General features: G+C 45.3%; 1 protein-coding gene across 2 annotated transcripts in view; it reads right to left on the minus strand.

The window, feature by feature from the left end:
* RAPGEF5 (Rap guanine nucleotide exchange factor 5) overlaps nucleotides 1-25,918 on the minus strand; it is a 226,426-nt gene that overhangs the window by 89,406 nt on the left and 111,102 nt on the right. For both annotated transcript variants that reach the window (XM_084791559.1, XM_084791558.1), the window contains exons 8-9: nucleotides 21,125-21,198; nucleotides 10,934-11,059 (exon numbers count right to left, since the gene is read on the minus strand). In XM_084791559.1, coding sequence (XP_084647685.1) covers nucleotides 10,934-11,059; nucleotides 21,125-21,198 — 200 coding nt within the window. The remainder of the gene's footprint in view (nucleotides 1-10,933; nucleotides 11,060-21,124; nucleotides 21,199-25,918) is intronic.

A 25,918-nucleotide genomic window follows, 5' to 3' on the forward strand; every position in this document is an offset into this window, starting at 1 on the left:
GTAGACCTGTGTACCTGTAGAACATTTTTGCCCCGGTGGGAAGGGAGCTCAGTGTGTCCTGGAATCATGAGGCAGCTTCCCCACGCTCATGTTGGACATAGCAGGGGAGAGAGAGGGGCCTGCTCATTGTCTCTCAATTCTCTACAGATAAATTTATATGTTAGTTTTTCAAGCGGTAGATTCAGCCATTAAGAAAATGTGTCTTAAGTTCTGGCACACTGCCCAATACCTAATTCTGGACCACGAAACAACAAGGCATCTCTTCCAGATGGAATTTGTTTTCAGAACAGATCGAGGCTCTGATTAATCCAGACCCAAGTCTATATGAAACTGCACAAAAGGCTATCTTGGGGGTTTCTTCATAGCTAGAAAACTGAGGAGCCAAGAATGGTGGTAAATGGTGGCCACACATGGCTTGGGGTCTCTGTCACCCATGGTTAGTGTCACAATAGGGTAATAACGTCAAGGATGTAAGAGAGATGGTGCTAAGGTCCTACCAGCACCCGTGGGAAGACAGCCTGCCCCAGTCTCCCTGCTGTACCCACTGCCCTGCCTTGCTCTCCTGCTGTTTGCTCACCCTCCCCTTGCTGAGTGGTGGTGTCTTCCAGCTCAAATGGCACCTGGCTTGTTTCTATCTGGTCGCTGGAGGCAGTGATGAACTAATATTACCAGGTCTTTAAAACAAACAAACAAGCAAACAAACAACATGTCTCTATGCATGAAGAGAAGTTAAGTCAACACTGTCCAAGTCTTCGACAGTGTGAATATTGTGGAAATAATTGCCACATGAAGCGCCCTGCCTGAAGACGGCTCAATGACCAAAGTGTCCCAATTCCCAGCATCTGCAGCCCACTGCATTCAGCCAAGGAAGGAACACACAGCAGAAGTTTATGTCTACCCAAGCCCTCATCCCTCCATGGGGTCACCAGGATGAGACATCCCGCCTGCTGTTCTGCGTTTTAAAACATTTCTGGTTCCTCTATCCTACACCAAGGCAGCCTCACAGTTTAGGATTTGGATTAACCAGACAGTCTCGCTACATCCCTTCCTAGAGATCCTGAATTCGACATGCGTAAAATATAAGGTGTAAGTCAGAGTTTAAGACACAAAAAATGGCCAAGGACAGAGGGCGGGGCACAGAGCAGCGCAACTCCAGAAGGGAGGATTTTTCCAGGGTGTGGTGAGCTTTCTCAGGTCTGGGCAAATTTCCTTAGTATGCCAAGATTATGAATAACACTGAGGGCCAGGAACTTTATTAGTGACTTGGACGGAAATGGGATATACTTAAAAGTGAAATAAAGGTCAGAGGTACTTGCCAAATTACAATGAAAATGCCATTTAGTAAGTAGTTCAGAGAGTCATCAAAGATACCTGGCATTCATGAGAGAGAGGGGTGGGGGAGGAGAGAGAGAGAGAGAGAGAGAGAGAGAGAGAGAGAGAGAGAGAGAGAGAGAGAGAGAGAGAGAGAGAGAGAATGTGTGCATGTATGTGTCTGTCTGCTTCTCTGTCTCCTCTCTTCTCTCCCCACCAACCCCCCACCCCGCTCTGTTGCTAGGGGTGGAATAAGTCCTCCCCTCACAGAGCTACACTGCAGTCACAAGTTTTCCCCCTTTGTTTTCTTTCAGTGTTTTGAATCCTACCTCCTTCAGCCTCCAATTCTTCCTTGCCCACCTCAGGGCTTTAAGCTGCAGGGGGAGTGTACTGTTGCCAGCTTGGCCACATGCGCTCTGGTCTCTGCCCTTTTATTGCATCTTTTAAAATTACAGTCACACCTATTATCTGAAGGGACAGTATAATCTTCACAGCTTCAATTACCCCACTCCCCACCCTGTCCTTACACACGTAGCCGAGCGCCGCTTTAATACTGGGATAATTTTTGGCTCTGTGCTTCCTGATGGGCCTTTAATGAGAAGTACCGAGTGACCCCATTTATATTTTGCTGACAAAATTATTGGTTTCTACTTTCATGAGATGCTAATTTTCTGATGGGGGTAACTGCTAATAAAGAAGGGAATTTGCTTAACAGAAGCAGTTTATTGTAGCTAAGGGCCATTTCAATCATGCTAGCCTTGACCCAGGGCCCCACAATATACAAACACAAGAACACCTAGGGCTAAACAGATGTACATGCTCTTCCAACCCTACAGGTGGTCCAGTTGCTGCACTTTTACCAGTGAATTTCTGCTTCCCGTTCCCAAAGGCAAAGATATCTGCTTTACTAGGCACGGATAGACATATTTTAATATTTTTGTGTGATTAATGAGCCTCCCAAAGAACTATTCAATCGTGTTTTATTTACCACCTATCTTGAGGTGACTGCTTATAAACCCTAATTAGCAGGTGCCAGTTTAGGGAGTGGCTTTTTACTAACAAGGGGCACCCGGCAGCTAAAGTTCCTTCCAAAGCCTACGCTGCTTAGAGGAAAACTCCACAATTGGCAGCAAGATTGAGGCTGAGTTCACTGCGCAGGGTACTCGGCAACCACAAACTCAGCCCAGGATTTCATGATGGGTGTCACCACTTGAGGATCATCAGCGCTCGCTTCCCGGGAGCGTCGCAGTAAGTTTCAGCTGAGGCAAAGTCATGCAAAGGTTTCAAAAGTCAGCTACACCTCGTGCCACACACTAGCTTGGCAAAGCCACTCCCATTCCACCTTTGAGGGTCACAGGACAGATGTCCTCATGAGCCGTCGGCTCTCCTGAGCCCCTTACCAATCCCTGCCCTGGAGGTGACCGAACCGTGGTCAGCCCTGTTCTCTTCAACTGTTTCTTGCAGCCGGACAATCCCCTGGTTCTTTATTGTGACTTTATAAATGACTGTCAAAACTGCTGACTTTGTGCAATGTCTTATTTCTCTCCCTTTGACATGGGGAGGGAACACTGTTAAGGAGGCCCCTCAATTTATTCCAATTAAACCCAACATTAGCTACAGCATCAACTTCTAAAGCTATAAATAATAATCTTTGTATTTTCAGTAACCAAATAGACAATTTCTTAAGCCAGGGAAAGGCGCTTCATTGGTAAAGTGCCGGCCTAACATGCGTGAAGCCCTGGTCCATCCCAGCTCCTCTCATAACTGTGTTGGCACAGGCCAGCAATTCCATCGAGGAGGAGGTGGTGGTAGAGGACCAAGGTTTCAAGGTCATCTTCCAATGCATAGAGAGAGTGTGAGGCCGGCCTAGAACACGCGAGGCTCTCTCTTAAAACAGGAACAAAAACAAACCAAACAAAAAGTTAAAGACAAAAATTACCATGTGATGGCAAATAGGAACATAGTCTTATTTTAAGAAAAATATGGATATTTAGCATGGGTTATTAGAAAAATATGTACTGTACACTTGCCCACAGTCTGTTGTGCTCTGTTAGATTTTAACACGTTACCTTAACACAACAGTTAGGGCTGCTAGATACCAGATGGGATTTTTTTTTATTTTTTCTTTCCCACCCACTTCACACCACAGGAGGAAAAGGGTTTTTTAACTCTACATAAAAATCTTTTATAATTTCCCTTCTTCTTTTTCAACTCAAGTTTCTGAATCACTTCAGATCAGTAAACTGTGTTTGAACCCATAAGAGGCCGACACACAACAGTGTAGGTTGTACTTAAGTGAGGGTCTGCCAGATGGACACCAGCCGACGCTCCCTCGTTGTAGCTGCATGTTTGCTCACAATTTGATTTTTTCAAAGCCAGGGCTGAATCCAAGTCAACTTTTTAAAGATCAGTGGTGATTGGGCGGTATGATTCAGGTAAAAGACGATAAATTGAAACTGTGCTATAAGCAGGCACGCTGTTTTCTTTGGAACCGAAGCCCCCTGAGTTGAGCTTTTCAGACTCTAAAGGTACACGCTGGCTACTGTTTCATGCAAAACAAGAGTGGAAACCGTGGGGGGGGGGGGAAGGGGCTGAAAGCAAGCTTTATATGGAGTGGGTGTGACCTTTCCTTTCACCCTCAAGCCCAGCCCCACCCTCCAGCGGAGGAATTTCAAAAGCCAAACCTAATGTTCTTGCTTACAAATCCTCACAAGACCTTAGTGTTTTCCCCAGCTCAGCGTCCTAAGATGAGCATCCGTGTTGTTATAAACATTAGGCCCAGCTCACAAGGTCCTACACCCTCAGGCCTCTGTCTCCTGGCCCTACCAATGCCAGGCCCCTGACTCTGTGGCCATGTCACTGCTCCTACAGTTGGTTGCCACGCCCAGCCCTCCTCATCCCTCCACGCCTCTACCCACTTATATTTCACCTTCCTCCTGGGGACGTCTGTGTCTCTCCTGACTACCTGAAGTCTCTAGTCACAGTGCTCACACACCTGCGATCCCACCTCCCTCATGGGTCACTGAACACAGCCTCAGAGGAATGGCACTACGGGGGAACTCTTGTCAGCGTAGTTCCCTCGGAGCCACGGCACGCCAAGAGCTGCTACCCCGACTCTCTGCTCTCCCCTAGCTCTTCTCTGCCTTCCTTCACCGGCACATAGCTCTGATAGGACCTCCACCGGCCTGTGCATCTTTTCCACAACAGTCTCTCTTCAAGGGTCCCCTTGCACACCTAAATGAAACCAATCTGCCAAGGAGCCGTAGTGTTATGAGGTGCTGACGCCAAGGAGCCGTGGCGTTATGAGGGACTGATGTACTTCTGTTAGTTTAGCTCATCACACTCGGAAGTGGCGAAGGCGGGGCCGCTGCAGCATCGCCAAGGTTTCAGGAAGAGCTGCCACAGGAGCAGGGCCAAGGGACACAATAGAAAAATAAATTAATAAATAAACAAAAATCTGGTTTTCAACACATTGTTTTAATTATTTCCTAGCCACGGTGGAGATGATGTGGCTATCTTAGTTTACAAGAACCTATTAAACTTAGGGAATGCTTATACGGAATGGGGGAAAAAAAAAGATTCTTTGACATCAGGAGCTTGATAAATCAAGCCAACGGAGCCAGGATCTTATCTTGGCTTTCAAAACAAACATGAACATATTCAGAAAAACAACAAAAACAAAATAACAAAAGTTCTCTCTCTTAGAAACACTGAAGCTAATCTAAGGGGGCGGGGGCAGACTTCGCAATGGGCTTCTTCTGAGAAGCTGAAACAACAGTTAATGAGCAGATGGCTGCACCAGACACATGAGGCAGCCCTGAGACACACTGGTAGTCTAGCTCCCATTTGGAGAGAGAGAGAGAGAGAGAGAGAGAGAGAGAGAGAGAGAGGGAGAGAGAGAGAGAGAGAGAGAACAGTCTAGAATTCCAATAGCACAGAGTGAATTGAACTTGTAGGCCTTGCTCCCAAGTGGGTAGTCGAACATGACAGCTGTGAAACATGCTTGCTAGGTTATGGGCCTTGAAGGAGTCAGTGTTCTTCAAAATCTAGATCGTAAACTTCTTGAGAGAGAAAAAAAATGTGTCTCTCTGTGACCAGATTGATATCAGTTCAAAATGGATCATCAAAATAGTTCACTCAAGGAGGTCCGTTTTCTATGAAAAGGCAGTTTTAGTACCAACCCAAGCCCAAAGTCAGGATTTTTGTTACCAAGAAAAGTAACATGATTTCAGTGTGGTGACTTCTGTTTTATAGATGGGCAACTTAAGGTCTTAAGACTTCACTATTACATCTGAATTCCGGCTTTTAGTATAAACAATGATGCTAGAAATTTCTCTTCCCATTGAAGTACTTTTTGGGTTAAATCATTTTAATGAAAAGCTTTAAATACTGATTAGATTATTTGAAATTATTCTCACCTAGATATCGAGGAAAAATTTGAATTCAAACTGTGTGGCAAAAGGACCCTTCCCTTTCCTGTATTTTATAGAGAGTAAAAACATTGTCACGCTACATTTAGCCCTACTTTTTAAATGAAGCAAAGTCACAGAAACCAGCTTTGGGTGTGTAATATAAGAGTGACAGCCGTCAGACTGCTCTAAGCCATGCACCGCTCAGCAGTTCCTTAGACAAGGAGGCCCTTTGACGTCTGCAGAATTGCAGGATGAGGCTGCAGGAAACAGGGGTAAAGGAAATTCCGGCCCAGGGGGAGTGATAGCGAGCTTTCCCTGGAGTAGAGCATGCCAAGCCTCAGCTTCAGAGTGAGCCAAGTCCCCTTCCCACCCACATCTCATGAGTGAGCTGGAGAAGGGGAAGGAAGTAGGGTGGGTCCTCAGACTCAACAAAGGAACTGAGGAGAACTGGGTGGGGAGAGGCCGGGTGGAGACAGAGCCCCTCAGGAAAGCTGAACAATCGCTTATGTACACTTTCTACAAGTGGGCATCCTCATGGGGGGAGTCGGTTTGGGAGCCACCCCTGATGTAACACACAGCGTAAAGTACGCAGAGGATAAGAGATGTTTCAAGAGAGACAGTCTCAGTGTTCTGGTAAACACGACACCTGCATTCCGGAAAATGGCACCCGCATCTGCAGAAAGGTCAAGATACCCGCTTTACTGACACTAGAATGCAGAGTTCCAAGTACCCCAGCCTTTCCTTCCCTGCCTCCCTGTGGTATCTTTCCAGCATTCCAAACCCTTCCTCCAGGGCTCCTGTCTCATGGAGTTCTTCTTCTTCAGAGACAGCATGCGTCCTGTCATCCTTAGCTTCCTTGTTCCTGTGTGTCCTTCCTCCAAAGACAAGGGCTGAGGGAAGATGCGTTCCCAAGACAGCCACACTGGAGCTCACCCAGCCTAGCTCTACCTAATCACGGCCACCCTTGGTTTTCCAAACTGTCAGACTGGAAGAGGCTTCAATTAGAATTGTTTAATTCAAACCCAAACTTATTTTAAAAAGTAGGTCAAGTTTCATCTCTGCTATAGGTGAGGATCTAGTGTCTCCAGCTGTAACCAACCCCCTCCTCTCACACCTGTGTATCTCTGCGGGTTCTCTGTGCATCCTTCCTCCAGAGCCACCATGCATCTTGATGTCTTTGCCTCACAACCAGGCTATCATCATGAGGAATAGTGAATAGCTGGGCGGTGGTGGTGCATGCCCTTAATCCCAGCACTCGGGAGGCAGAGGCAGGTGGATCCCTGTGAGTTTGAGGCCAGCCTGGTCTACAATGCGAGTCCAGGACAGCCAAGGCTACACAGAGAAACCCTGTCTCGGAAACCAAAGGAGGGGAAGACTTTAGTGAATAAATAAATATGAAGAGAACATTCTAGAACAACAGTATTTGCCAAACTAACTCAGAAGACATAGGTCAAAAGAGCAAGCCTAAAATTAATAGCGACCTCTTCAGAACAAAGCAGATAGCATTGCAGCAAACAGCAACATTTGGCCAAACGACCAGTTCACTGAGGGGATAACCAGATATTTCAAGGGATTGTTCTGGAAACAAAACAAACCAAACCTATGTGTTCTCTATACTACTAGGCAGCTAGCAGCTCATTAGCCAGATATACATTAAGATCCAAGGCAATTTCACCACAGCCCAGGAAAACAAAGCAAGCCCAGTGACTCATGTTGTCTTGGGACAAAGCCCCAAAGACAGCATCATCCTGGTGACAGACAGAGCACTCCTGGCCAGGCGTGTTGGCACAGACCTATAATCCCGGCCCTCGAAGTAAGACTGGAGGACCATGAATCTGAAGCCACCCAGAGCCTCACAGTGAGAGTTGTCTCAAAAGACAGAAATAAACAACACAACAACAACAACAACAACAACAACAACAACAACAACAACCACAGCATACTTACTTATGCTGTGTTCAAGAAACAGCCAGTCTTCAAAGATTACTAAGTATGAAGTAGAACCCACATTCTCAGCTACCAACTGTCAAGCTCTGTCACATCATGCCTATGCAGTGCCTAACATCCACCGCCTTCTCAGTTCCCACAGGCGGGCACCTCTCACCGCCTGACTGCAAGGGCTCTGGAAGGTTCTAGCCAGCGTTTCCCGCTTCCTCACCCACTCACTCCTCTGAACTGAAGCCAGAGCCATCTGACAAAGCCCACGGCTGCCCGCGTTACTTGTTCTCTTTGATGGCGTTCCCTGGCCACAAGGACTCATCTAGACCCACTCGGGCGGCTTCCTCGGTCTCTCACAGGTACTTTCTTTCCAGGCCGCCCCTTTCCACTCCCCAGTATTCACCAGTGGCTGGTTCCTCTGTCCTTCCCCGCCGTGCCCTTCTCTCTGACCACTAGTGCAGAGCTCCTGCTCGTCCCTTTCCTCTACTGAGACAACCACAGAGTGGAGACTCCTACATTCTATGCCCACATAAGAGGTTAACCTCTCCCAAGCATCAATGGCTGGTGCTAGCTCTCCTGATTGTCAACACTTAGAGACAAGTGCCATCCAGTTTTGCCTATGGCTGGCTAACAGAACACTTACACTGAGTGGATCCTGAGAAACAGCATTACATTTAAAATTTTTTCCTCCTGAAACACCTTGGCATAAGTACACAGTGGAACTTTTTTTTTTTTTATGACTGCATGAATTTATAATCATAGCATTTGTCAGTTTGAAGATAACACTAGAAGTGCCCACTCAGAAGACTTTAGTCCCCTTCGATTTGTGATCGGACCAGAAGGGCCAGAAGGGCTTTGTTTTGCTAAGTTTATGCCATGCTCAGTAGTTATCCTACAGAGTTACTTTCCTGTTTGGGCACGTGCTCATGAGAGGGGTGGAAAGTGGTGTTCTGGACCTGGGGAACAGAGTTGAGTGAAAAGAATAATCTAGTAAGCAGTTGGGACTCTAACGCAAGTGTTGTGGGGCTAGCTAACTTTGGCCAGGAGAGGTAGATGAGGAAACCTGCACGCAGTTGCGGGGCTGGGTCGGGACTGTGGAAGTGAGACGAGGAAGCTGTGGACTTGGGTTGACTCTGGTGAGCTGCAGTTTCCGCTGGTGCCGTGTGCTCCAGCTGAGCTTCCACCAGCGAGAGCAGAGGCCCGGGGTTGCAAAGAAGCTGAAACTCGCTGCTGAACTTAGCAAGCGTATTGTCCCAACAGAGTCTCAAGATGAGAGAGGTTAAAGTAAGGCCAGAAGGCTGGGGTTTCCAGATAATGAGTGTAAAAACACAGGCACCCAATAAGCCACCATTCCTTTAAGGAACAGCACATCAGTGTCAGCTCTGGGCGCTGACTGGCTCAAGTGGTGCCATCCTGCAGACAGGGATCACACTGCAGCTGCGTTTTCACTTGCTCGTGAGAAAGGAAGGCCCTTGACAGTCACCTTCCCTTACTTCAAGCTCCACAGGAAGTCTGCGTGGGGAAAGCCATGATTCCAATGTGTGCTTATATTTTGCTCTCAGATGCACACATTTCAGAGCTGTGAGTGCACCAGTCACATGACATTCATGCAAGAACTATCAAAAACATTACTGTTCCGTTTTAGAGAGTTTAAAAGCAACGAAGAAAATAATGATAAACTAAACTGAAAATCTTCACATGAAATTTCTGGCTCCTTTAAAAGTCTTGCCAATGACTAGCACCAGCTTCCCATTTCTAAGGTTTAGAGGGAGTTACAATGTGAATAGCTATGACTACAATATTCTGGGTTAAAATAATTACAAAACCAAGGCAACACAGGTGTCCTGTGAGCGGCCCGGGATCCTTCATAGCCTAAAACCTAGTTCCTGTGGAAGGAGACTCTGCCATTTGGCGTTGAACAACTCTGCCCTATCACCTCATTTGCAGTCACCCATAAGATACAGGATTCATTTAAAGGGCCAGCAGGAAAGAAGAACACCTCAAATCACACTATGGCATGCTTTCACGCCATCAACAGTCAAGGCTCACAGTGCATCTTGAAATAAAAAGGTGTATGATGAAGGCTGCTGGTCTCCTAACTAAAATGAATCCACAGGAATACCATCTTGGGAAGTTGAAGCTACACATTAAGATAAACGTATAACCTGAGGATATGACTGGGTAAGAACCAGGCTGCGACTTAGGCAAACTTCAGGGTGCTGTTCACAAGCACTTGATCTTTCCTGCAATACGCAGCAAAGGGTAGATGTCTGAATCTTCCAACGAAAAAGCCAACAGTTAGCCCTACAACAAGCTCAATCTCAAGGCTTTGAAATTATCCTACCACTCCCGCCACTTGAGACGCCAACTGTTAACAGCGTTTAGCCACCAAACTGTTGAAAATATTCCGTGTTAATAAGCTAAACAGCTAGCCCTGGCGGCCCCAAGCCATGCCTTGCTCAGGAAAACCCTGTCATTTGTACAGATGGACGTGGGGCTAAAAAAGACAGGTAGCAGCTTCTTCTCCCCAGGAAGGCTTGAAAATAAGATGTGAAAGAGAATTTGTTGCTGGGAGAAAGTCAAGAGAACTGTTCTCCTTTGTCAGCGGTCCTGAACAGTAACAGTCAGTGGTTACATATGTGGCAAAAGAAAGCGGCTACATTGTCTTCCTGGCTGGAGGGCAGCACTCGGCCCTACGGCTCCGGCTGAATAACTGCTTTCAGGGGGCCAGGCAGCTTGTCCTCCCCCCAGCCCCCCAGCATTCACTGTACCCACACAATGTCACTCTTGTTGGAACACAGCGATCAGAAAGCTACTGGGAAGTCTCCATCTTACCCGCCCTCAGCGGCCACAGCTAGAGTCTGTTTTTCTGTCCTTATCTATTTCTAGTGACCCAGGATACATTCCTTTGGAGAAGAGATCTATGCTCAAGGTGGACATAAGGTTTTCTTTCAAAAATCTGTGTTCTCTGTATTATTTAATGGGACACAATTTCCAACGGAAGGCCAGGAAGCTGTGAACTCAGAGCCACGTTAGATATGCATTTGGGGCTGTCTAAATTTCCATGGGGCTTATTTCTGAGGGGAGTTCTCTCCCGAGCCCAGCTCCAAAGCCACTAGCTTAAGAGCTCAGAGAATCAATCTTTACCAGCGATGCTTTGCAGAGATAGTCTTAAACGATTACAGACAAAATAGTTTTGCCTTCATATATGCAACCAAACAGAACCATCTTCCACCCACTCCAACCCACATCCCCAGGAGGAAAAGGCTTACTTGTTCCGACTTCTCCAGTTCTTTTTTGTCCGTCTGTGGAAACTGACAGTTTTCTCTTGCCAGCTTCTGGACCAGCTCGATGCGGCCCGTATCATCCCTCTCTCGAAGCTTGCACATCACCCCAGCCTTAAGAGTTGGAGAAAAAGCGAAGATATACCTAAATCCACAGTCCCAGGACATGTCAGCACGGCAAAGTTCACCTCATAATAAGCACATTTTCCTTGTGGCCTGAGTTAAGTCGTGGCCTTTGTGACTGATTTCGCCTTTCCAAAGTGAAATCTGCGTTATTTTAATGCAGAGCTGTCACGCCAGAGACTTTAGATCCAGAGTGCGTATCAGCCTACCCTAAGAGCAGGAAAGGCAAACTAAATCATTTGCTACTACGTGTGCGCCTGATATGCTGGCATTTGTTTGTTCCTGACAGCCTGTTTCCTGTTACATAAGCAAAGCCTAGCAAAAGGTTAAAAATTCATGGGAAAGTTAGCCAGGAACCACTCTGGCAAAAAGGGTGAAGTGATACAGAGTCCTAAAAATAACAGTCTACAACTTCCCAATTCTTCAGTTCCAGCGGGTCATTCCACAGACAAATACGGTTACCAAGAAGACTAGGAGATAGACTTGTGTGTTTTTTTTTTTCCACAACTGGAAAATTACTATAAGAACATGAGTGTCACTCATGAGCACTGAGGAACATCCATTAAGCATCATGCATTTCTTTATTATTGAAGGGCTTAAGTAGTAATAATAGATAGGAGGTGAATCTAGGAGTTTAGAACAGGAAAAAAAAAAAAAAGGCCACTCTAACACAGACATTATAAACTATTTCTACTCAAATTCTTTCCCAAATGGTTCACACAGACATAACAAAGTGTGGTCTAATAAAGAAACCTGAAGCTAACTTGGCAGGGTTAGTCAGAGCCTCTGGGTTTATTCACCCAACATAACCTACAGGATTTGAATATACTTGGTAGTGTGACCAAATATGGGGACGGGGGCTCAAGAGAGTGTTCAAGCTTCATGGTCTGAACAGCTTGTCTTGAAAGTCACCCACACTGTCCAGTGGGTATCACAGAAACAACACTGGACATGCAAAGCAGCAACTTTATTCTCCTCAAGGGTTCAGAAGGAAAGAAATTCTCCAAGCAGCCATCGCAGACCCATAGAGGGCAGCAAGCAGAATTCCCCCACTGAAGAGAGTCTGTGCGTCTAACGTTCCTCACAAGTGTTTTAGTTTCTTTCCTAAGTTTCCTTGGACAAGGACCTCATCTGATCTTAGGACATCTTGTACATGGTGGATGGCCAGAACTGCTGGAAAGTCCCATACCACCCTAGATAACGTCTGAAGTTATTTCATGTCAGTCCATGAGCACAGTGTTCCCTTATCCACTAACACAGTCTTCCTAGTACTAAACATACATCTTTATTGCAACATCATTTGAAATTCTCCAGATACATATTTCGAGTTGTCTATTTTTATACATCATTCAAGAGACTTTGATAAACACCCACAATAAATCCTGAGGCTGCAGAATTAAACTCCTCAAAGTCCCTCACATCCTGGGAGTTTGTGTTCAACAGAGGAAAAAGACTATAACACACACAAAGATACACACCCACATACACACACCACAGACATACCACACACACACACACATACCACACACACACACACACACACACACACGTACTTACAGAGATACACATATATATACACAGATATATACACACATACACACACAGATACACACACACACACACACACACACACACACATGCAAATAGAAATACTGGGTGGTATAGAACAGGAAAGAAAATGAAGTAAAAAGGGACAGAGGGGGGCTGGAGAGATGGCTCAGAGGTTAAGAGCACTGGTTGCTCTTCCAAAGGCCCTGAGTTCAATTCCCAGGAACCACATGGAGGCTCACAACCATTTATCCTGAGATCTGGTGCCCTCTTCTGACATGCAGGTGAAACACTGTATACATAATAAACAAACAAACAAATAAATAAACAAGAAAAAGCCTGTATTAGGTTTTTAAAAAGGAGGGGACAGAGGTCCCCATTTAGTCAGATTTCCTAATAAGGTGGCATGTGAATAGAGACCCAGAAGAAGCCAGGAAGATGATGCCAACACGCAGAGGAAGTGTGCTTTAAGCAGAGGAGCAGGGGCCCACAGGCTCCGTGTGCTTGGCACACTAAGGACCAAGAAAGAAAACATTGTCATGGTAGGGCAGAACTGGTAAGGGGACAGCCGCTGAGATAGCCAGAGAGGTGCAGGGTCCAGTCACATGGCTTTCTTACAGGCTATATAAAGAGTTTATAGTCCTAAACGGATGTTTGTACCAAACCCCTCCCCTCAGGGCTCAGGGAACTGCATGGAAGAGGAGGCAGGAAGATTTTAGGAGCCAGAGAAGACGGAGGGCACCAAGGAAACAAGGCCTCCTCAACACAGCAGAACGGACGCATCTATCAACTCAGCAGACCGTGGCAGCAGGCACAGGGACCACACGGTCTGGAGAAGTGGACACAGCAGCCATCCCTAACCCAGAAGCCGTCTCCAACTGATAACCGCCTGCATATGAAAAACTAGTTCTCTTCAAGGGAGTCTCACTGGGGACAAACCACTCTTCAGGGCAGGCCTCAGGCCCTGCAGCAGACGGCCGACAGTATTTTCAAAAGCCTTACAGGTCCTTTGCATATACACTACGGCTTCCAGTTTTTTGTTTTTATGGGAGTCCCGTGTGTACAGATGTGTGTCTCTGCAACTATATGTGTTTATTGTACTTTTCTTTGGCTTTTTCTTCTGTTTCCTTTGTCATATTCTGGTTTGTTTGGTGGTGGTGGTGGTGGTATTATTATTATTATTATTATTTTGGTTTTCAGTTTTTCGAGACAAGGTTTTTCTTTGTAGCCTTGGCTGTCCTGGACTTGTTTTGTAGACCAGGCTGGCCTCGAACTCACAGAGATCTACCTGCTTCTGCCTCCCTGAGTGTTGGGATTATAGCATGTGCCACCACATATGGCAGTTTTGTTTTACCTTATTTTATCTTTTAGATACCTGTTTGGTTTTTGTTTTTGCTTTTTGAGATAGGGTTTCTCTGTGTAGCCCTGACTATCCTGGAAGTTGCTCTGTACCAGGCTGGCCTTGAACTCACTGAGATCACCTGTGTCTGCCTTCTGAGTGCTGGGATTAAAAGCATCACCACCACTACTTGACTAGTTGACTTTTTTTTTTTTAAACAAAAGACAGAGTGTGAAATCAGATAGGAGGAGCAGTGGGGAGGATCTTGGAGAAGTTGAGGGGTTGTAATCAGAATATATTGTATAAAAATCCTATTTTCAAGAAAAGAAAAGTAGAAAAAAAAGCTAAAAATAAAATAAAATATAGTTCTATGAAGTGACTGTAGATCACACTAATGAACATGTTTCCTAAAGCAGGGGTACTATGTTTTGAAAGTTTCTATCATAAATAAATAAAAAATGTTTAAATAAGTATGTTCATCCTGATTTCAACTTATAGAATATATAGATACACTGAAATACCACATGCATATATATATATGTACACATACACAAACATTATATATATACAGTCAGACAGATGCTTGTGTGTGTGTTTATGTGTGTATATGTGTTTCAATTAAAAATAGATTCATGTTAGCCTGGAAAAGAATTTTGCCTAATATTAGTCATACCTACTGTATATACTTTGTATTGCCAAAGATAAATACATTCAATTTAAGTTTTAAAATTAAGTAAATGAATTACAAAGATCCACATAGCAATGAACTAAAGAATCATGTTCTCTGCTTTCTGGAGGAGAAAACTTGGGCATTGAACATTTGGCACCTTGCATCAACAAGTTAATACTGCTTTGAATAATAATAAAAAGACCCAGAAATTACAGAAGTCATAGAATGTAAATTTTAGTTTAATAATGGGAGTTATAATAATTAGATTTCATTAAAATAAACTTACTTAAAAAGTAATTATGTTTCTTAGTTAAGATATGAGCTAATGATATCCTATCAGATTGATAAAAATATGTTGTATTTAAATTTGGTATTAACTAATCTGTAATACAACGAATAATATTAAAATATATGACAGTGGGGCTGGAGGGATGGCTCAGCAGTCAAGAGCACTGTCTGCTCTTCCAGAGGTCCTGAGTTCAAATCCCAGCAACCACATGGTGGCTCACAACCATCTATAATGTGATCTGGTGCTCTCTTCTGGTGTGCAGGCAAACATGCAGGCAGAACACTGTATATGTAATAAATAAATAAATAGATAAATCTTTAAAAAATAATGTATTAATTAAAAAATATTATATATATATGACAGTGTTTTGCCTATAAATAAAAAGTCTGGATTCCTGAACAAGATGAAACTTTTTGGAATGGCTTGAGCAGAGGATTCCCACAAAGAGATTTACAGTTTAGAGGGCGGCTGCGTGTAGTTGGGAAGATGAGGTCACTGGGACCAGCAGACCATGAAAGAGACAAGTTTTCACCCAGGATGCGCCTGGGAGCTTGAGGCAGCGGAAGCGATAAGACTTGATGGGCATCTGATTGTACTTCCAAAGTAGCGCCAGCAGACGCTGTTTAGGAGTTTCCCAAATATTTGTAAATATTTGGGGAATATGGAAGGGAGGTGCCTACTTGAAGAGCCTCTAGGGGTGGGGCTTGGCAGTCTGTAGGTTCAAAAGCAAAGGTGAGGGTGGGGTACGGTGCCGGGGCCACATTGTTCTGGTTGTACGCTACGACAGAAACCAAAGAGCTGAGTGCAGCGCTTAGAAACGGGAAGACGCCGGGCGTGGTGGGCCACGCCTTTAATCCCAGCACTCGGGAGGCAGAGGCAGGCAGACTGCTATGAGTTCGAGGCCAGCCTGGTCTACAAAGCGAGTCCAGGATAGCCAAGGCTACACAGGGAAACCCTGTCTCGAAAAACAAACAAACAACAAACAAACAAAAGAAAAAAAGAAATGGGAAGATGCAGAGAATCTTCCTGGGAAGACAGGAAGAGCCTGCAGCTCCCTGGTTTCCAATTGGTGGGGCTAAGAATCTGCCAGCCTCCCGTCAGCCAGAGCATCAGGCGAGACGCTTCCAAACAATTTTCAGGTGGTTAGGGGGCAGGTTCGCCATCACGCAGCCAACAGAGACTGCCACGGGGGGCGGGGTACTGTGTGGTAGCTGACCCCCCAAGCCCCGCAGCTGAAGACCGACGAGAACAGGGAGTTTTGCTGGCTCGACGGAATTGAGATGATGAGGGTGATACGGGTGCATGTTTATCTCCGTTAGAAATCATCTACCACACAGGGAAATTTGACCATAGGAGAAGGGAGGGGGAAGGAAGGTGGGGAGGCGACATGCAGGTGGGCATGCCCTTTTTTTTCTGAGAAATTACTGACTATAGAGTAGGGATCTGGGGAGGAGATGCCGGTGGTACCAGAAGCAAAGGCACACAGCAGACATCCATACGCGGTGAATGCTAGCACAATGTCCACACCAGGCCTGACAAGTGACCATCTCAGGCTTTGCGTTGCAACTACTGAGCTCTGCGGGTTACAAGCTGGAGCAGCAAGGGGTGCTGGGTAAGCAGATGGGGCTAGGCTGTGTCCAGTGATGCTCAGAGCAGTGGCTCCCGCTTCCAGATGCTGCCATCCTGCTCCCCCTGTGTGACAACCCCCAACCATAAAAATTATCTCGTGGCTACTTCATAACTGTAACTTTTGCTCCTATTATGAATTGTAATGTAAATAAATACCTGACATGGGGGATATCTGTTAGGCGATCCCCAAAAGAGGTCACAGCCCACAGGTTGAGAACCACTGACCTAGATAGAGCATCTCTGAGGGCCCGTTTGATCTTTTTTTTTAACTCTTAAAATCCTTTACCACCCTAGCCTTCCTAAGGGCCTATTTCTTGCCTGTCAGAATTTTAGTAGGCCCTATAATCTGAGATGGTGCCAAATACACGGCCCAATCATGAAGATGTGTTTTCAATCAACACAAGGGAGAGCAGAAGGGAAGAAACGGCACCAAGTACCCTCCTCGTGTGGTTGGGGCACAAGGAAACTCTGTGGGGGCTGTTTCTACCTGCAAATAATTATTGAGTGTTTTTACATCAATGTCCATGAGGAAAATGAGTCTGGAATTCTCCTTCTTTATTGAGTCTTTGTGTGGTTTAGTTACCAAGGTGACTGTGGCTTCATAAAATGAACTTGGCAATGTTCCTTTTGTTTCTATTCTGTGGAATAATTTGAGGAGTATTGGTATTAGATCTTATTTGAAAGCCTGGTACAATTCTGTACTAAAACCGTTTGGCCTTGGGCTTTTTTTTTTTTTTTTTTTGGTTGCAGACTTTTAATGCCTGCTTCTATTTCCTTAAGGGTAATAGGTCTAGTTAAATTGTTTATCTGTTCTTGATTTAACTTTGCTAAGGGGTACCTATCAAGAAATCTTTCCGTAGACAATGGTGGCACATGCCTTTAATCCCAGCATTTGGGAGGCAGAAGCAGGCAGATCTCTGTGAGTTCAAGGCCATCCTGGCCTACAGAGCAAGTTCCAGGACAGCCAGGGCTACACAGAGAAACCCTGTTTCAAATAACAAAACAAAAAGCAACAAAAGAAAAATTTCCATTTCTTTTAGATTTTCCAATTTCGTAGAGTACAGGTTTTTGAGGTAAGACTAGTGACTTTTTTTGATTTCCTCTGTGCCTGTTGTTATCTGCCCTTCCCTGTTCACTTCTGATTTTGTTAATTTAGATATTCTCTCTCTGCCTTTTAGTTAGTTTGGCTAAGGATTTGTCTATCTTGTTGATTAGCGTTCTTTAAAGGCTCTATTTCTAAACAGAAGAGAAATGTCTGGCATCTAGAGAATTCTTCTGGTCTTACATCTGACACTTCTTTCTGCTCCACGTCACCCTCAGTGGTTCACTGTCTGCTCCTGTAGTGGAGATGTTGACAGCCCACAACCCAACAGACAGAATGCACAGCAACAAAGGGAATGTGTGTCCCGGGCCAGGCAGGGATGGGCCCGGCTGGGAGTGCTGGGAGCTACTGTGTGGGCACAGTGGACGGACCCCGTCAAGGACCGAGAGTCCCAGGCAGGGCTCTGTAAATAACTGTGACCTGTGTCAGTGGCAGAGCGCGGGGAGGGATGAAAAGTTTCACAAAAACACAATTTGTCAGGAAACTCTTCATCTCATGATGAGGATTCTAAATACAGGCTTTTTTCTTCTTTTTTTTAAAAATAAGGAAACAGTTTTATCTGAACTAAACAGATGGGTGCAGGAATCAAATATTTGCATTTTGCATTTTAAATAACAAATGTTATTAGTTTAAAAATTATGTTTCAGATTAACTTAACTTTTATATTTGTTTCATGTTTTATTAAAGAAAGAATATTGCTGTCTTGGTTTTCTAGCTGCTATTTAATTTTTTGATGTACTAATATTTTCATTAGATAATTCTAGATCACTCCTTACCAAATTACTATGGGGGGTGTTCAGCAAAGTTTCTGGGTGGCACTTTATTCCCTGGGGGGGTCTTTCAGCCCAGAGAGATCACAGATCACCACGGTTCATGAGATAGTGAACTTGGAAACACAACATAAAACCAGATGTTCTCGGGGTCCCTTTCATAGCTTTGTAATTTAGTGATTTAATTCAAGAAACCCATGAATTTATTAATATATCTTGGGAGCTTTGCTAGGGACAAACAGGCAAAATAACTAGGAGCCCTTGATCCAGACTTTTGTATTCATGGTCTGTTTAATTTATCTATGTGAAATTAATTATAAACAGTTTATCTAACGCTGCTAAGCCAGAAAAAGAGAGAGGATTAATGTGTGACTGTCAGAAGAATTATTTAAGAGCCTATTTCAAGGTCTCTCTTGGAAGAAAAACATTTTCTGTAATGTATAATTAAAGCTATTCTATGGGTTCGAGTATGAGCAATGTTACCAACGCCAATGAAAAGTCTGTTTCCTCTATAAGCGGACTCATAAAATGTCGAGTCTGCTCCCTTGGGGGTGAAAATGAAACATGGGCAGGCATCCTTTAGAGAAGGACACATAGAGGACAAACAAGCCATCTTCCCATTTTAAAACAATGACTGTGCTACCTTAAAACTAAAATTCACTTTTTCTGGGCTAGGGAGATGATGGCTCAGCAGTAAGAGCATTTGCTGCACATGTGTAAGGACCCAAGCTCAAGTGCCTGGTGCCCGTGATAAGAATCAGGCACGGCCATGTGCACACCTAAGACGCCAGCCTAGCTCCACGTTCAGTGAAAGGCCTCGGCTCAGGCCTCCACATGCATACAGGTGAGTGTGCACACGCGCGCACACACACACACTCTCTCCACCATTCGCATTCTTTCACACACACAAATCACTTTTTCTAGAACAACAGAGCAAATCACAATGTAAAAGCTGCTTCCAAGAGAAGTTAAGCCAACGTTCCCCCTTTTGTGAAAGCCTGTTTTTAATAACAAATCACAGCACAAATTCTACTGGACATAAATTCAGTACGCCCAAATACATTCTAACTGATTGTTATGCAATATGTTTTAATAAATTAAAAATTAAAAGTTGGAGGAGAAATTCACTATATGATTTTCTGCCTTTTGGCTTTTGCCTTTGGAGATGAGGTCTATGGACCCACCAGTGGCCTCACATCGGCTCTCCAACATGGACGACACTGAACCTGTGACCCTCCGTCTTCACTTCCGCAGTGTTGAGATATGCACCATCATGGTCAATTTCTGAGGTGCAAGTTAAACTCAGTATTTCCTCACCCTCCTTCCCTGGCTTCCCTCCTTCCTTCCCCTCTCCTTTTTCCTTTCTTCACTTAATACTCAAAAACACCACCTAATTTCAGTAAGATTGTCTGCCCTCTGGAGATAGCAGAAAGGCAGTTTGCGTAGTGGTTAAAAGCAAACAGTACGGAGGAGAAGGCTGCCTTGGTCAGAATCCCAGGCCACTACTCACCACCCCATATGTAAAGCAGGGCTAATTATAACCTTATAGGACTGGGTGTAAGGCTTTAGTATGTCGTCGTTATCTTCATCATTATCATCATCATCATCATCCACAACAACAACAACAAAGACTCAGAGAAGCTACACCACTTCCCTGTGACCTCCTGAAACACCGACATCTCCATTTTATGGACCTGAAAACCATGCACAGTGGGTGCTGCCTTATGAGAATTTACAGAATTTATAGCAGCTAAGGGGCACACCAAAGGCAACAGAAGTGGAAGAAGGGCTTTGCATACAAACCCGAGTGTAAACACTCTCTTCTCTCTGTCCACACAATTCAGCACAGAAATAGGCAGTTTCTCAGGCAGAAAGAGACAATGTTAACAGGAAAAGGGAAGCCATCAACATGTGTGACGGGACATTGGTGTTCTTTGGTAGGTAGAAAACCTACATGAAATATAACTTCTTCATATGCCCGAGGTTTTCAAAAGCAACGGGCATTCTCTGTACACACACACACACACACACACACACACACACACACACACACACACAAGACACATACACACTATATTTTGCTTTTTTGAGACAGGGTTTCTCTGCGTAGCCTTGGCTGTCCTGGACTCACTTTGTAGACCAGGCTGGCCTCGAACTCACAGAGATCCACCTGAATGCTAGGGTTACAGGCGTGCACCACTGCACACAGCTTACACTGATATGTTTTATCATGTACTGGGAAGAAGGTATAGAAACTAGTGTCCCTACCCAGATCTAGCCAATGGACAGGACAGTCTCCACAGTTGAGTGCAGAGTTGGGACTGACTTTCACATCAACTCTGGTGCCTCATATTTGACCACATCCCCTGGATGGGGAGACCTGGTGGCACTCAGAGGAAGGATAGCAGGCTACCAAGAAGAGACTTGATACCCTATGAGCATATACAGGGGGAGGAGGTCCCCTCATTCACAGTCATAGGGGAGGGGAGTAAGGGGAAAATAGGGGGGAGGGAGGAATGGGAGGATAGAAGGGATGGGATAACAATTGAGATGTAATATGAATAAATTAATAAAATATATTTTTAAAAAAGAAAAAAGAAACTAGTGTCAATTTGCTTTAAATATACTCCAGAATGAAGACTGTCTTATTGTGGACACTGGCCCCCTGTAGCCACCCTGGATGGAAAAGGGTACAACATTGCATCATACCTGACGGTCAGGGTCACCGCTTGCCTCTGTCACGTCTAGGTGCTTGTCAGTTCTTTCATCATCTTGTTCAATTGCTTTTAGAAAAAAAAAAAAAAGACAAACATATATGGTGCATAAGAAAATGTTTTTCCAGATAACAGCTTTTCAGGAAAAAAAAAAGATAGATTCATTAAATGAAAATGTGTTGATAACTGTGCATTTGCATGGCCGTTACCTATCGTACTGGGCATTTGTCATGACGTCACTCGCTAACTCATGACATCACCCGCTGACTCCATGGCAGCGGGAATGTCACTCTCAGTTCTCTCTATCGTCCTGATATCATCCCTTCAGTGCTGTCTTACCAAAGGAGCTCCGGGGCTCAGGCAAGCACATTTTTGCATTTTCATTCAGAGGAGTATTTTTTAAAATTATTTTAATGGAGGATTGAATGCGGGGCTTCACACTCTACCACTGAACTTTATTTACAAGTCACTTGCTCTCTTAATTTTTTTTTAAAAGTTGAAACAGCTGGGCTGGAGACATGGCTCAGAGGGTAAGAGCACTGCCTGCTCTTCCAAAGGTCCTGAGTTCAATTCCCAGCAACCACATGGTGGCTCACAACCATCTGTAATGTGATATGATGCCCTCTTCCAGCCTACAGGTGTATATGCAGGCACAGCACTGTATACCTAATAATAAATAAATAAATCTTTTTTTTTTAAAGTTGAAACAGCATCTCACTAAGTTACCAAGGTAAGCCTTGGATATGACCTTCCTACCTCAACTCTCCAAGTAGCTGGGACTGTAAACTCTGTCTGTCTCTCTGTCTCTGTCTCTGTCTCTGTCTCTGTCTCTCTCTGTCTCTCTCTGTCTCTCTCTCTTTCTCTCTTTGTGTGTGTGTGTGTGTGTGTGTGTGTGTGTGTGTGTGTGTGTGTAAGCAGTGTTCTCGGTGACAAGATAAATGTCTACATTACAAAGGAAACAGTACTTTTATGGCTCAGTTAAAAGTACTGGTGCACGGTCACCACAAAATTTGAGCCCTGGGTTCACTTTTCTCCTTCCTCGTCACCTTCTTATCACTTGTTGTATTGCCTTTTCCTGTTGCAGGATATTTGTTCCTGTTGTGAATCCCGAGATTGTGAACTGAAAAACGTGAGTTCCTTGTTTGGTACAGCTCAGCCCTAGCACACACCTCTATTTCAAGAGCTTTCTGTACTCAGGATTTGGTAAAGTTAACCCTAGGTCAAGAGGTGGAGCTGGCAGGGATTAAAGAGGAGGAGGACTTTACGTTGGAGGGTATTTAGGACAGCGTGGAGAAGAAGGGGGCTTTTGAGCTTTGAGCTAACAAGCCATTGGCCTTGGGTTCTTTGGCCTTCTCCTCCTGGGCTGTCTGTGGGGCTGGTGAACTTTCGGGGTGCTTTCCTCTGAGACGTGAGCTGAGAGGAAGGTCATCTGGGTGCTTTCTCTGTCTCTCTGAGCAAGCAGGTCCCCCTTGCCCCCCAGCATCTGGCTCCTGAGTCTTTATTGATAAAATTGAATGACTGGGATCTTCCTTTAAAAAAACAAAAACAAAACCGACACTTTCCTCGTGTCTACATCAACCTCCTACACAAAGCCCTGGCTCCAGCCTCACGGCACGACTGCTAAAGTAATCAATCTCAAATATTATAAACACACATGCCAAGCTCTGGCCTGTGGGCTCCTTACCTTAGAAGTCCGCTCACTACTGAGAGGTACCCCCCCCCTTCAGGTTTCCTGGGGTCTCTCTTCTCACACAGACACCCAGTCAAAAATGTAACACACACAACTCTGGTCTAAGCCTGGTGGCTGGACAGCTGTCTGATACGTACAACTCAGTTTGTGTACCAAGTGCCTACAGTGTGCTGGCACTGGAGTTATCCCCACAAATAAGGCATGGAGTGTCCATATTATCTGGGCAAACAGTCAGTTACAAGTACGGAGGAATAAATGTAAGATGAACTGAGGCTGTGGAGACAGCGCGAGCAAACCCCCACACCACTCAACAAATCAACGTAACGCAATCTTCTAACTGAGCTAGGATGAAAATCACACAAGAACAACTTTGAAATAGTTGCCCCAAACCCACAGGGGAGATGACGGCAGCCAGGAGGACACTGGGTGGTGCTCCTCTGCGATGGGACAGGCTTAAGGCTGAGCTAAGCAGCCACGACAGGACACAGTGATACGTGACAAACCACAATAAGTTTAGACTTGAACCAAAGGACAGGGCCGGGCCACCAAAGAACTTGTAACACTCAATGCATTTGTTCTCAAGTTCTGTAACTTATCTGTGGATGATGAAAGGTATCATGGCAGTGAGCAGAAACAGAGGGACCAGTCAGGTGACTGTCACAGTGGCCTTCCTTAGAAATGGGATGACTTAGGCCGAGGAGGCAGCAAAGAGGAAGATGAACATGGAGGATTTAGGATGAACTCCACCTACAGTGAACTGAGCCTGGCAGGGAGGCGCAGGGAAGAGAGGAAAGAGATGATGGAGAATCAATGGTCAGAGATGCTCTTGAGCTGGTCTTAGGCAGAGCCCTGTGCTCGCTGTAACATCCATCTTCCTGCCCTCTCCGTTAAAAAGAGGCCAAATGCCTACAACCTCCCACCCCCACTGCACTCCTGGGCTCAGTTTGCATTATCTGTGGACTTAAAAATATTATGCTTTCTGCTGAGCAGCTTTTAGATTAATCATTTCACACACTTTTGCTTTTGTATGGCTTTGGCACCTGCTGTGCGATAACTTTCCATTAAACCCACCATAGCACATAGTGTGGCCTTGTAAAAGCAAACGTGGGTGAACGACGCATGGCCAAGGGTGCAGAACGGCTCTGGTCGGCACCACTTGCAATAAGCTGCTTCTCTGAACTATTCATGAAATAAGGGGGATAGTTTCCCTGTTAAACTACACAGATAACCAGACCCACGCCTACAGCCAAACATCCACAGGCTAAGCAGGGGCAGTGGGAGTCCACAGATGCTTTGGCCCTGTTTCGAGCAAAAAGTCTCGTCCATGCTTGTTCAAAAGAGGTCCCCTCTTGCTACTGTGGGCCACTTAGGAGGGAATTTAAAGGAAAAAAACTGCTAGGAGAGCCTAGGAAAGAAAAAACAAAATCTAGAGAAACATCCTCAACTCCTCTTAAAAAGGCAACAGGCCCTGAATGCAAGCAATTCCATTGCACCAAATGAAATTCCTAAGAAGTCTTATCCTGGGAGCAGGTTGACACTGCATGAACAGAGGCTTTCTCCACACGATGGCAAACAATTCTTGGGCAGTTCATCTGTGCTTTACTTATTTTCTTCCATTCTGTGAACTTTTATTCTTTTAAAAAATATTTATTTATTATGTATACAGTGGTCTACACGTACACCTGCAGGCCAGAAGAAAGCATCAGATCTCAGTATAGATGGTTGTGAGCCACCATGCGGTTGCTGGGAATTGAACTCAGGACCTCTGGAGGAGCAGTCAGTGCTCTTAACCTCTGAGCCATCACTCCAGCCCTTATTCTTGATTAATAATAAAGAAAATAAAACTTTGGAATATGTTGGCCAAAAAAACCCTATGTTTGTGTCCAGCATCAATACTGCATTCACTCACTCACTCACTCACTCACTCACTCACACACTCACTCACTCATTCACTCACTCATTCACTCACTCACTCACCCACTCACTCACTCACTCACTCATTCACTCACTCACTCACTCACCCACTCACTCATTCACTCACTCACTCACCCACTCACTCACACACTCACTCACTCACACACTCACTCACTCACTCATTCACCCACTCACTCACTCACTCACCCACTCACTCACTCACCCACTCACTCACCCACTCACTCACCCACTCACTCACCCACTCACTCACCCACTCACTCATTCACTCACCCACTCACTCACACACTCACTCACTCACACACTCACTCACTCACTCATTCACTCACTCACTCACCCACTCACTCACTCACTCATTCACCCACTCACTCACTCACACACTCACTCACTCATTCACTCACTCACCCACCCACTCACTCACTCACTCACCCACTCACTCACTCATTCACTCACTCACTCACTCATTCACTCACTCACTCACTCACTCACTCACTCACCCACTCACCCACTCACTCACTCATTCACTCACTCACCCACCCACTCACTCATTCACTCACTCACTCACTCACTCACCCACTCACTCACCCATTCACTCACTCACTCACTCACTCACTCACCCACTCACTCACTCACTCACCCACTCACTCACCCACTCACCCACTCACTCACTCACTCACCCACTCACTCACTCACTCACCCACTCACCCACTCACTCACTCACTCACCCACTCACTCACTCACTCACCCACTCACTCACTCACTCACTCACTCACCCACTCACCCACTCACCCACTCACTCACTCACTCACCCACTCACTCACTCACTCACCCACTCACTCACTCACTCACTCACCCACTCACTCACTCACTCACTCACCCACTCACTCACTCACTCACCCACTCACCCACTCACCCACTCACCCACCCACTCACTCACTCACTCACCCACTCACTCACCCACTCACCCACCCACTCACCCACTCACTCACTCACCCACTCACCCACTCACCCACTCACCCACTCACTCACCCACTCACTCACCCACTCACCCACTCACTCACTCACTCACTCACCCACTCACCCACTCACTCACTCACTCACCCACTCACTCACTCACTCACCCACTCACTCACTCACCCACTCACTCACTCACTCACCCACTCACTC

This window comes from Acomys minous, assembly GCF_964271855.1.
Source record: "Acomys minous genome assembly, chromosome: 8".
Taxonomy (NCBI): Eukaryota; Metazoa; Chordata; class Mammalia; order Rodentia; family Muridae; genus Acomys; species Acomys minous.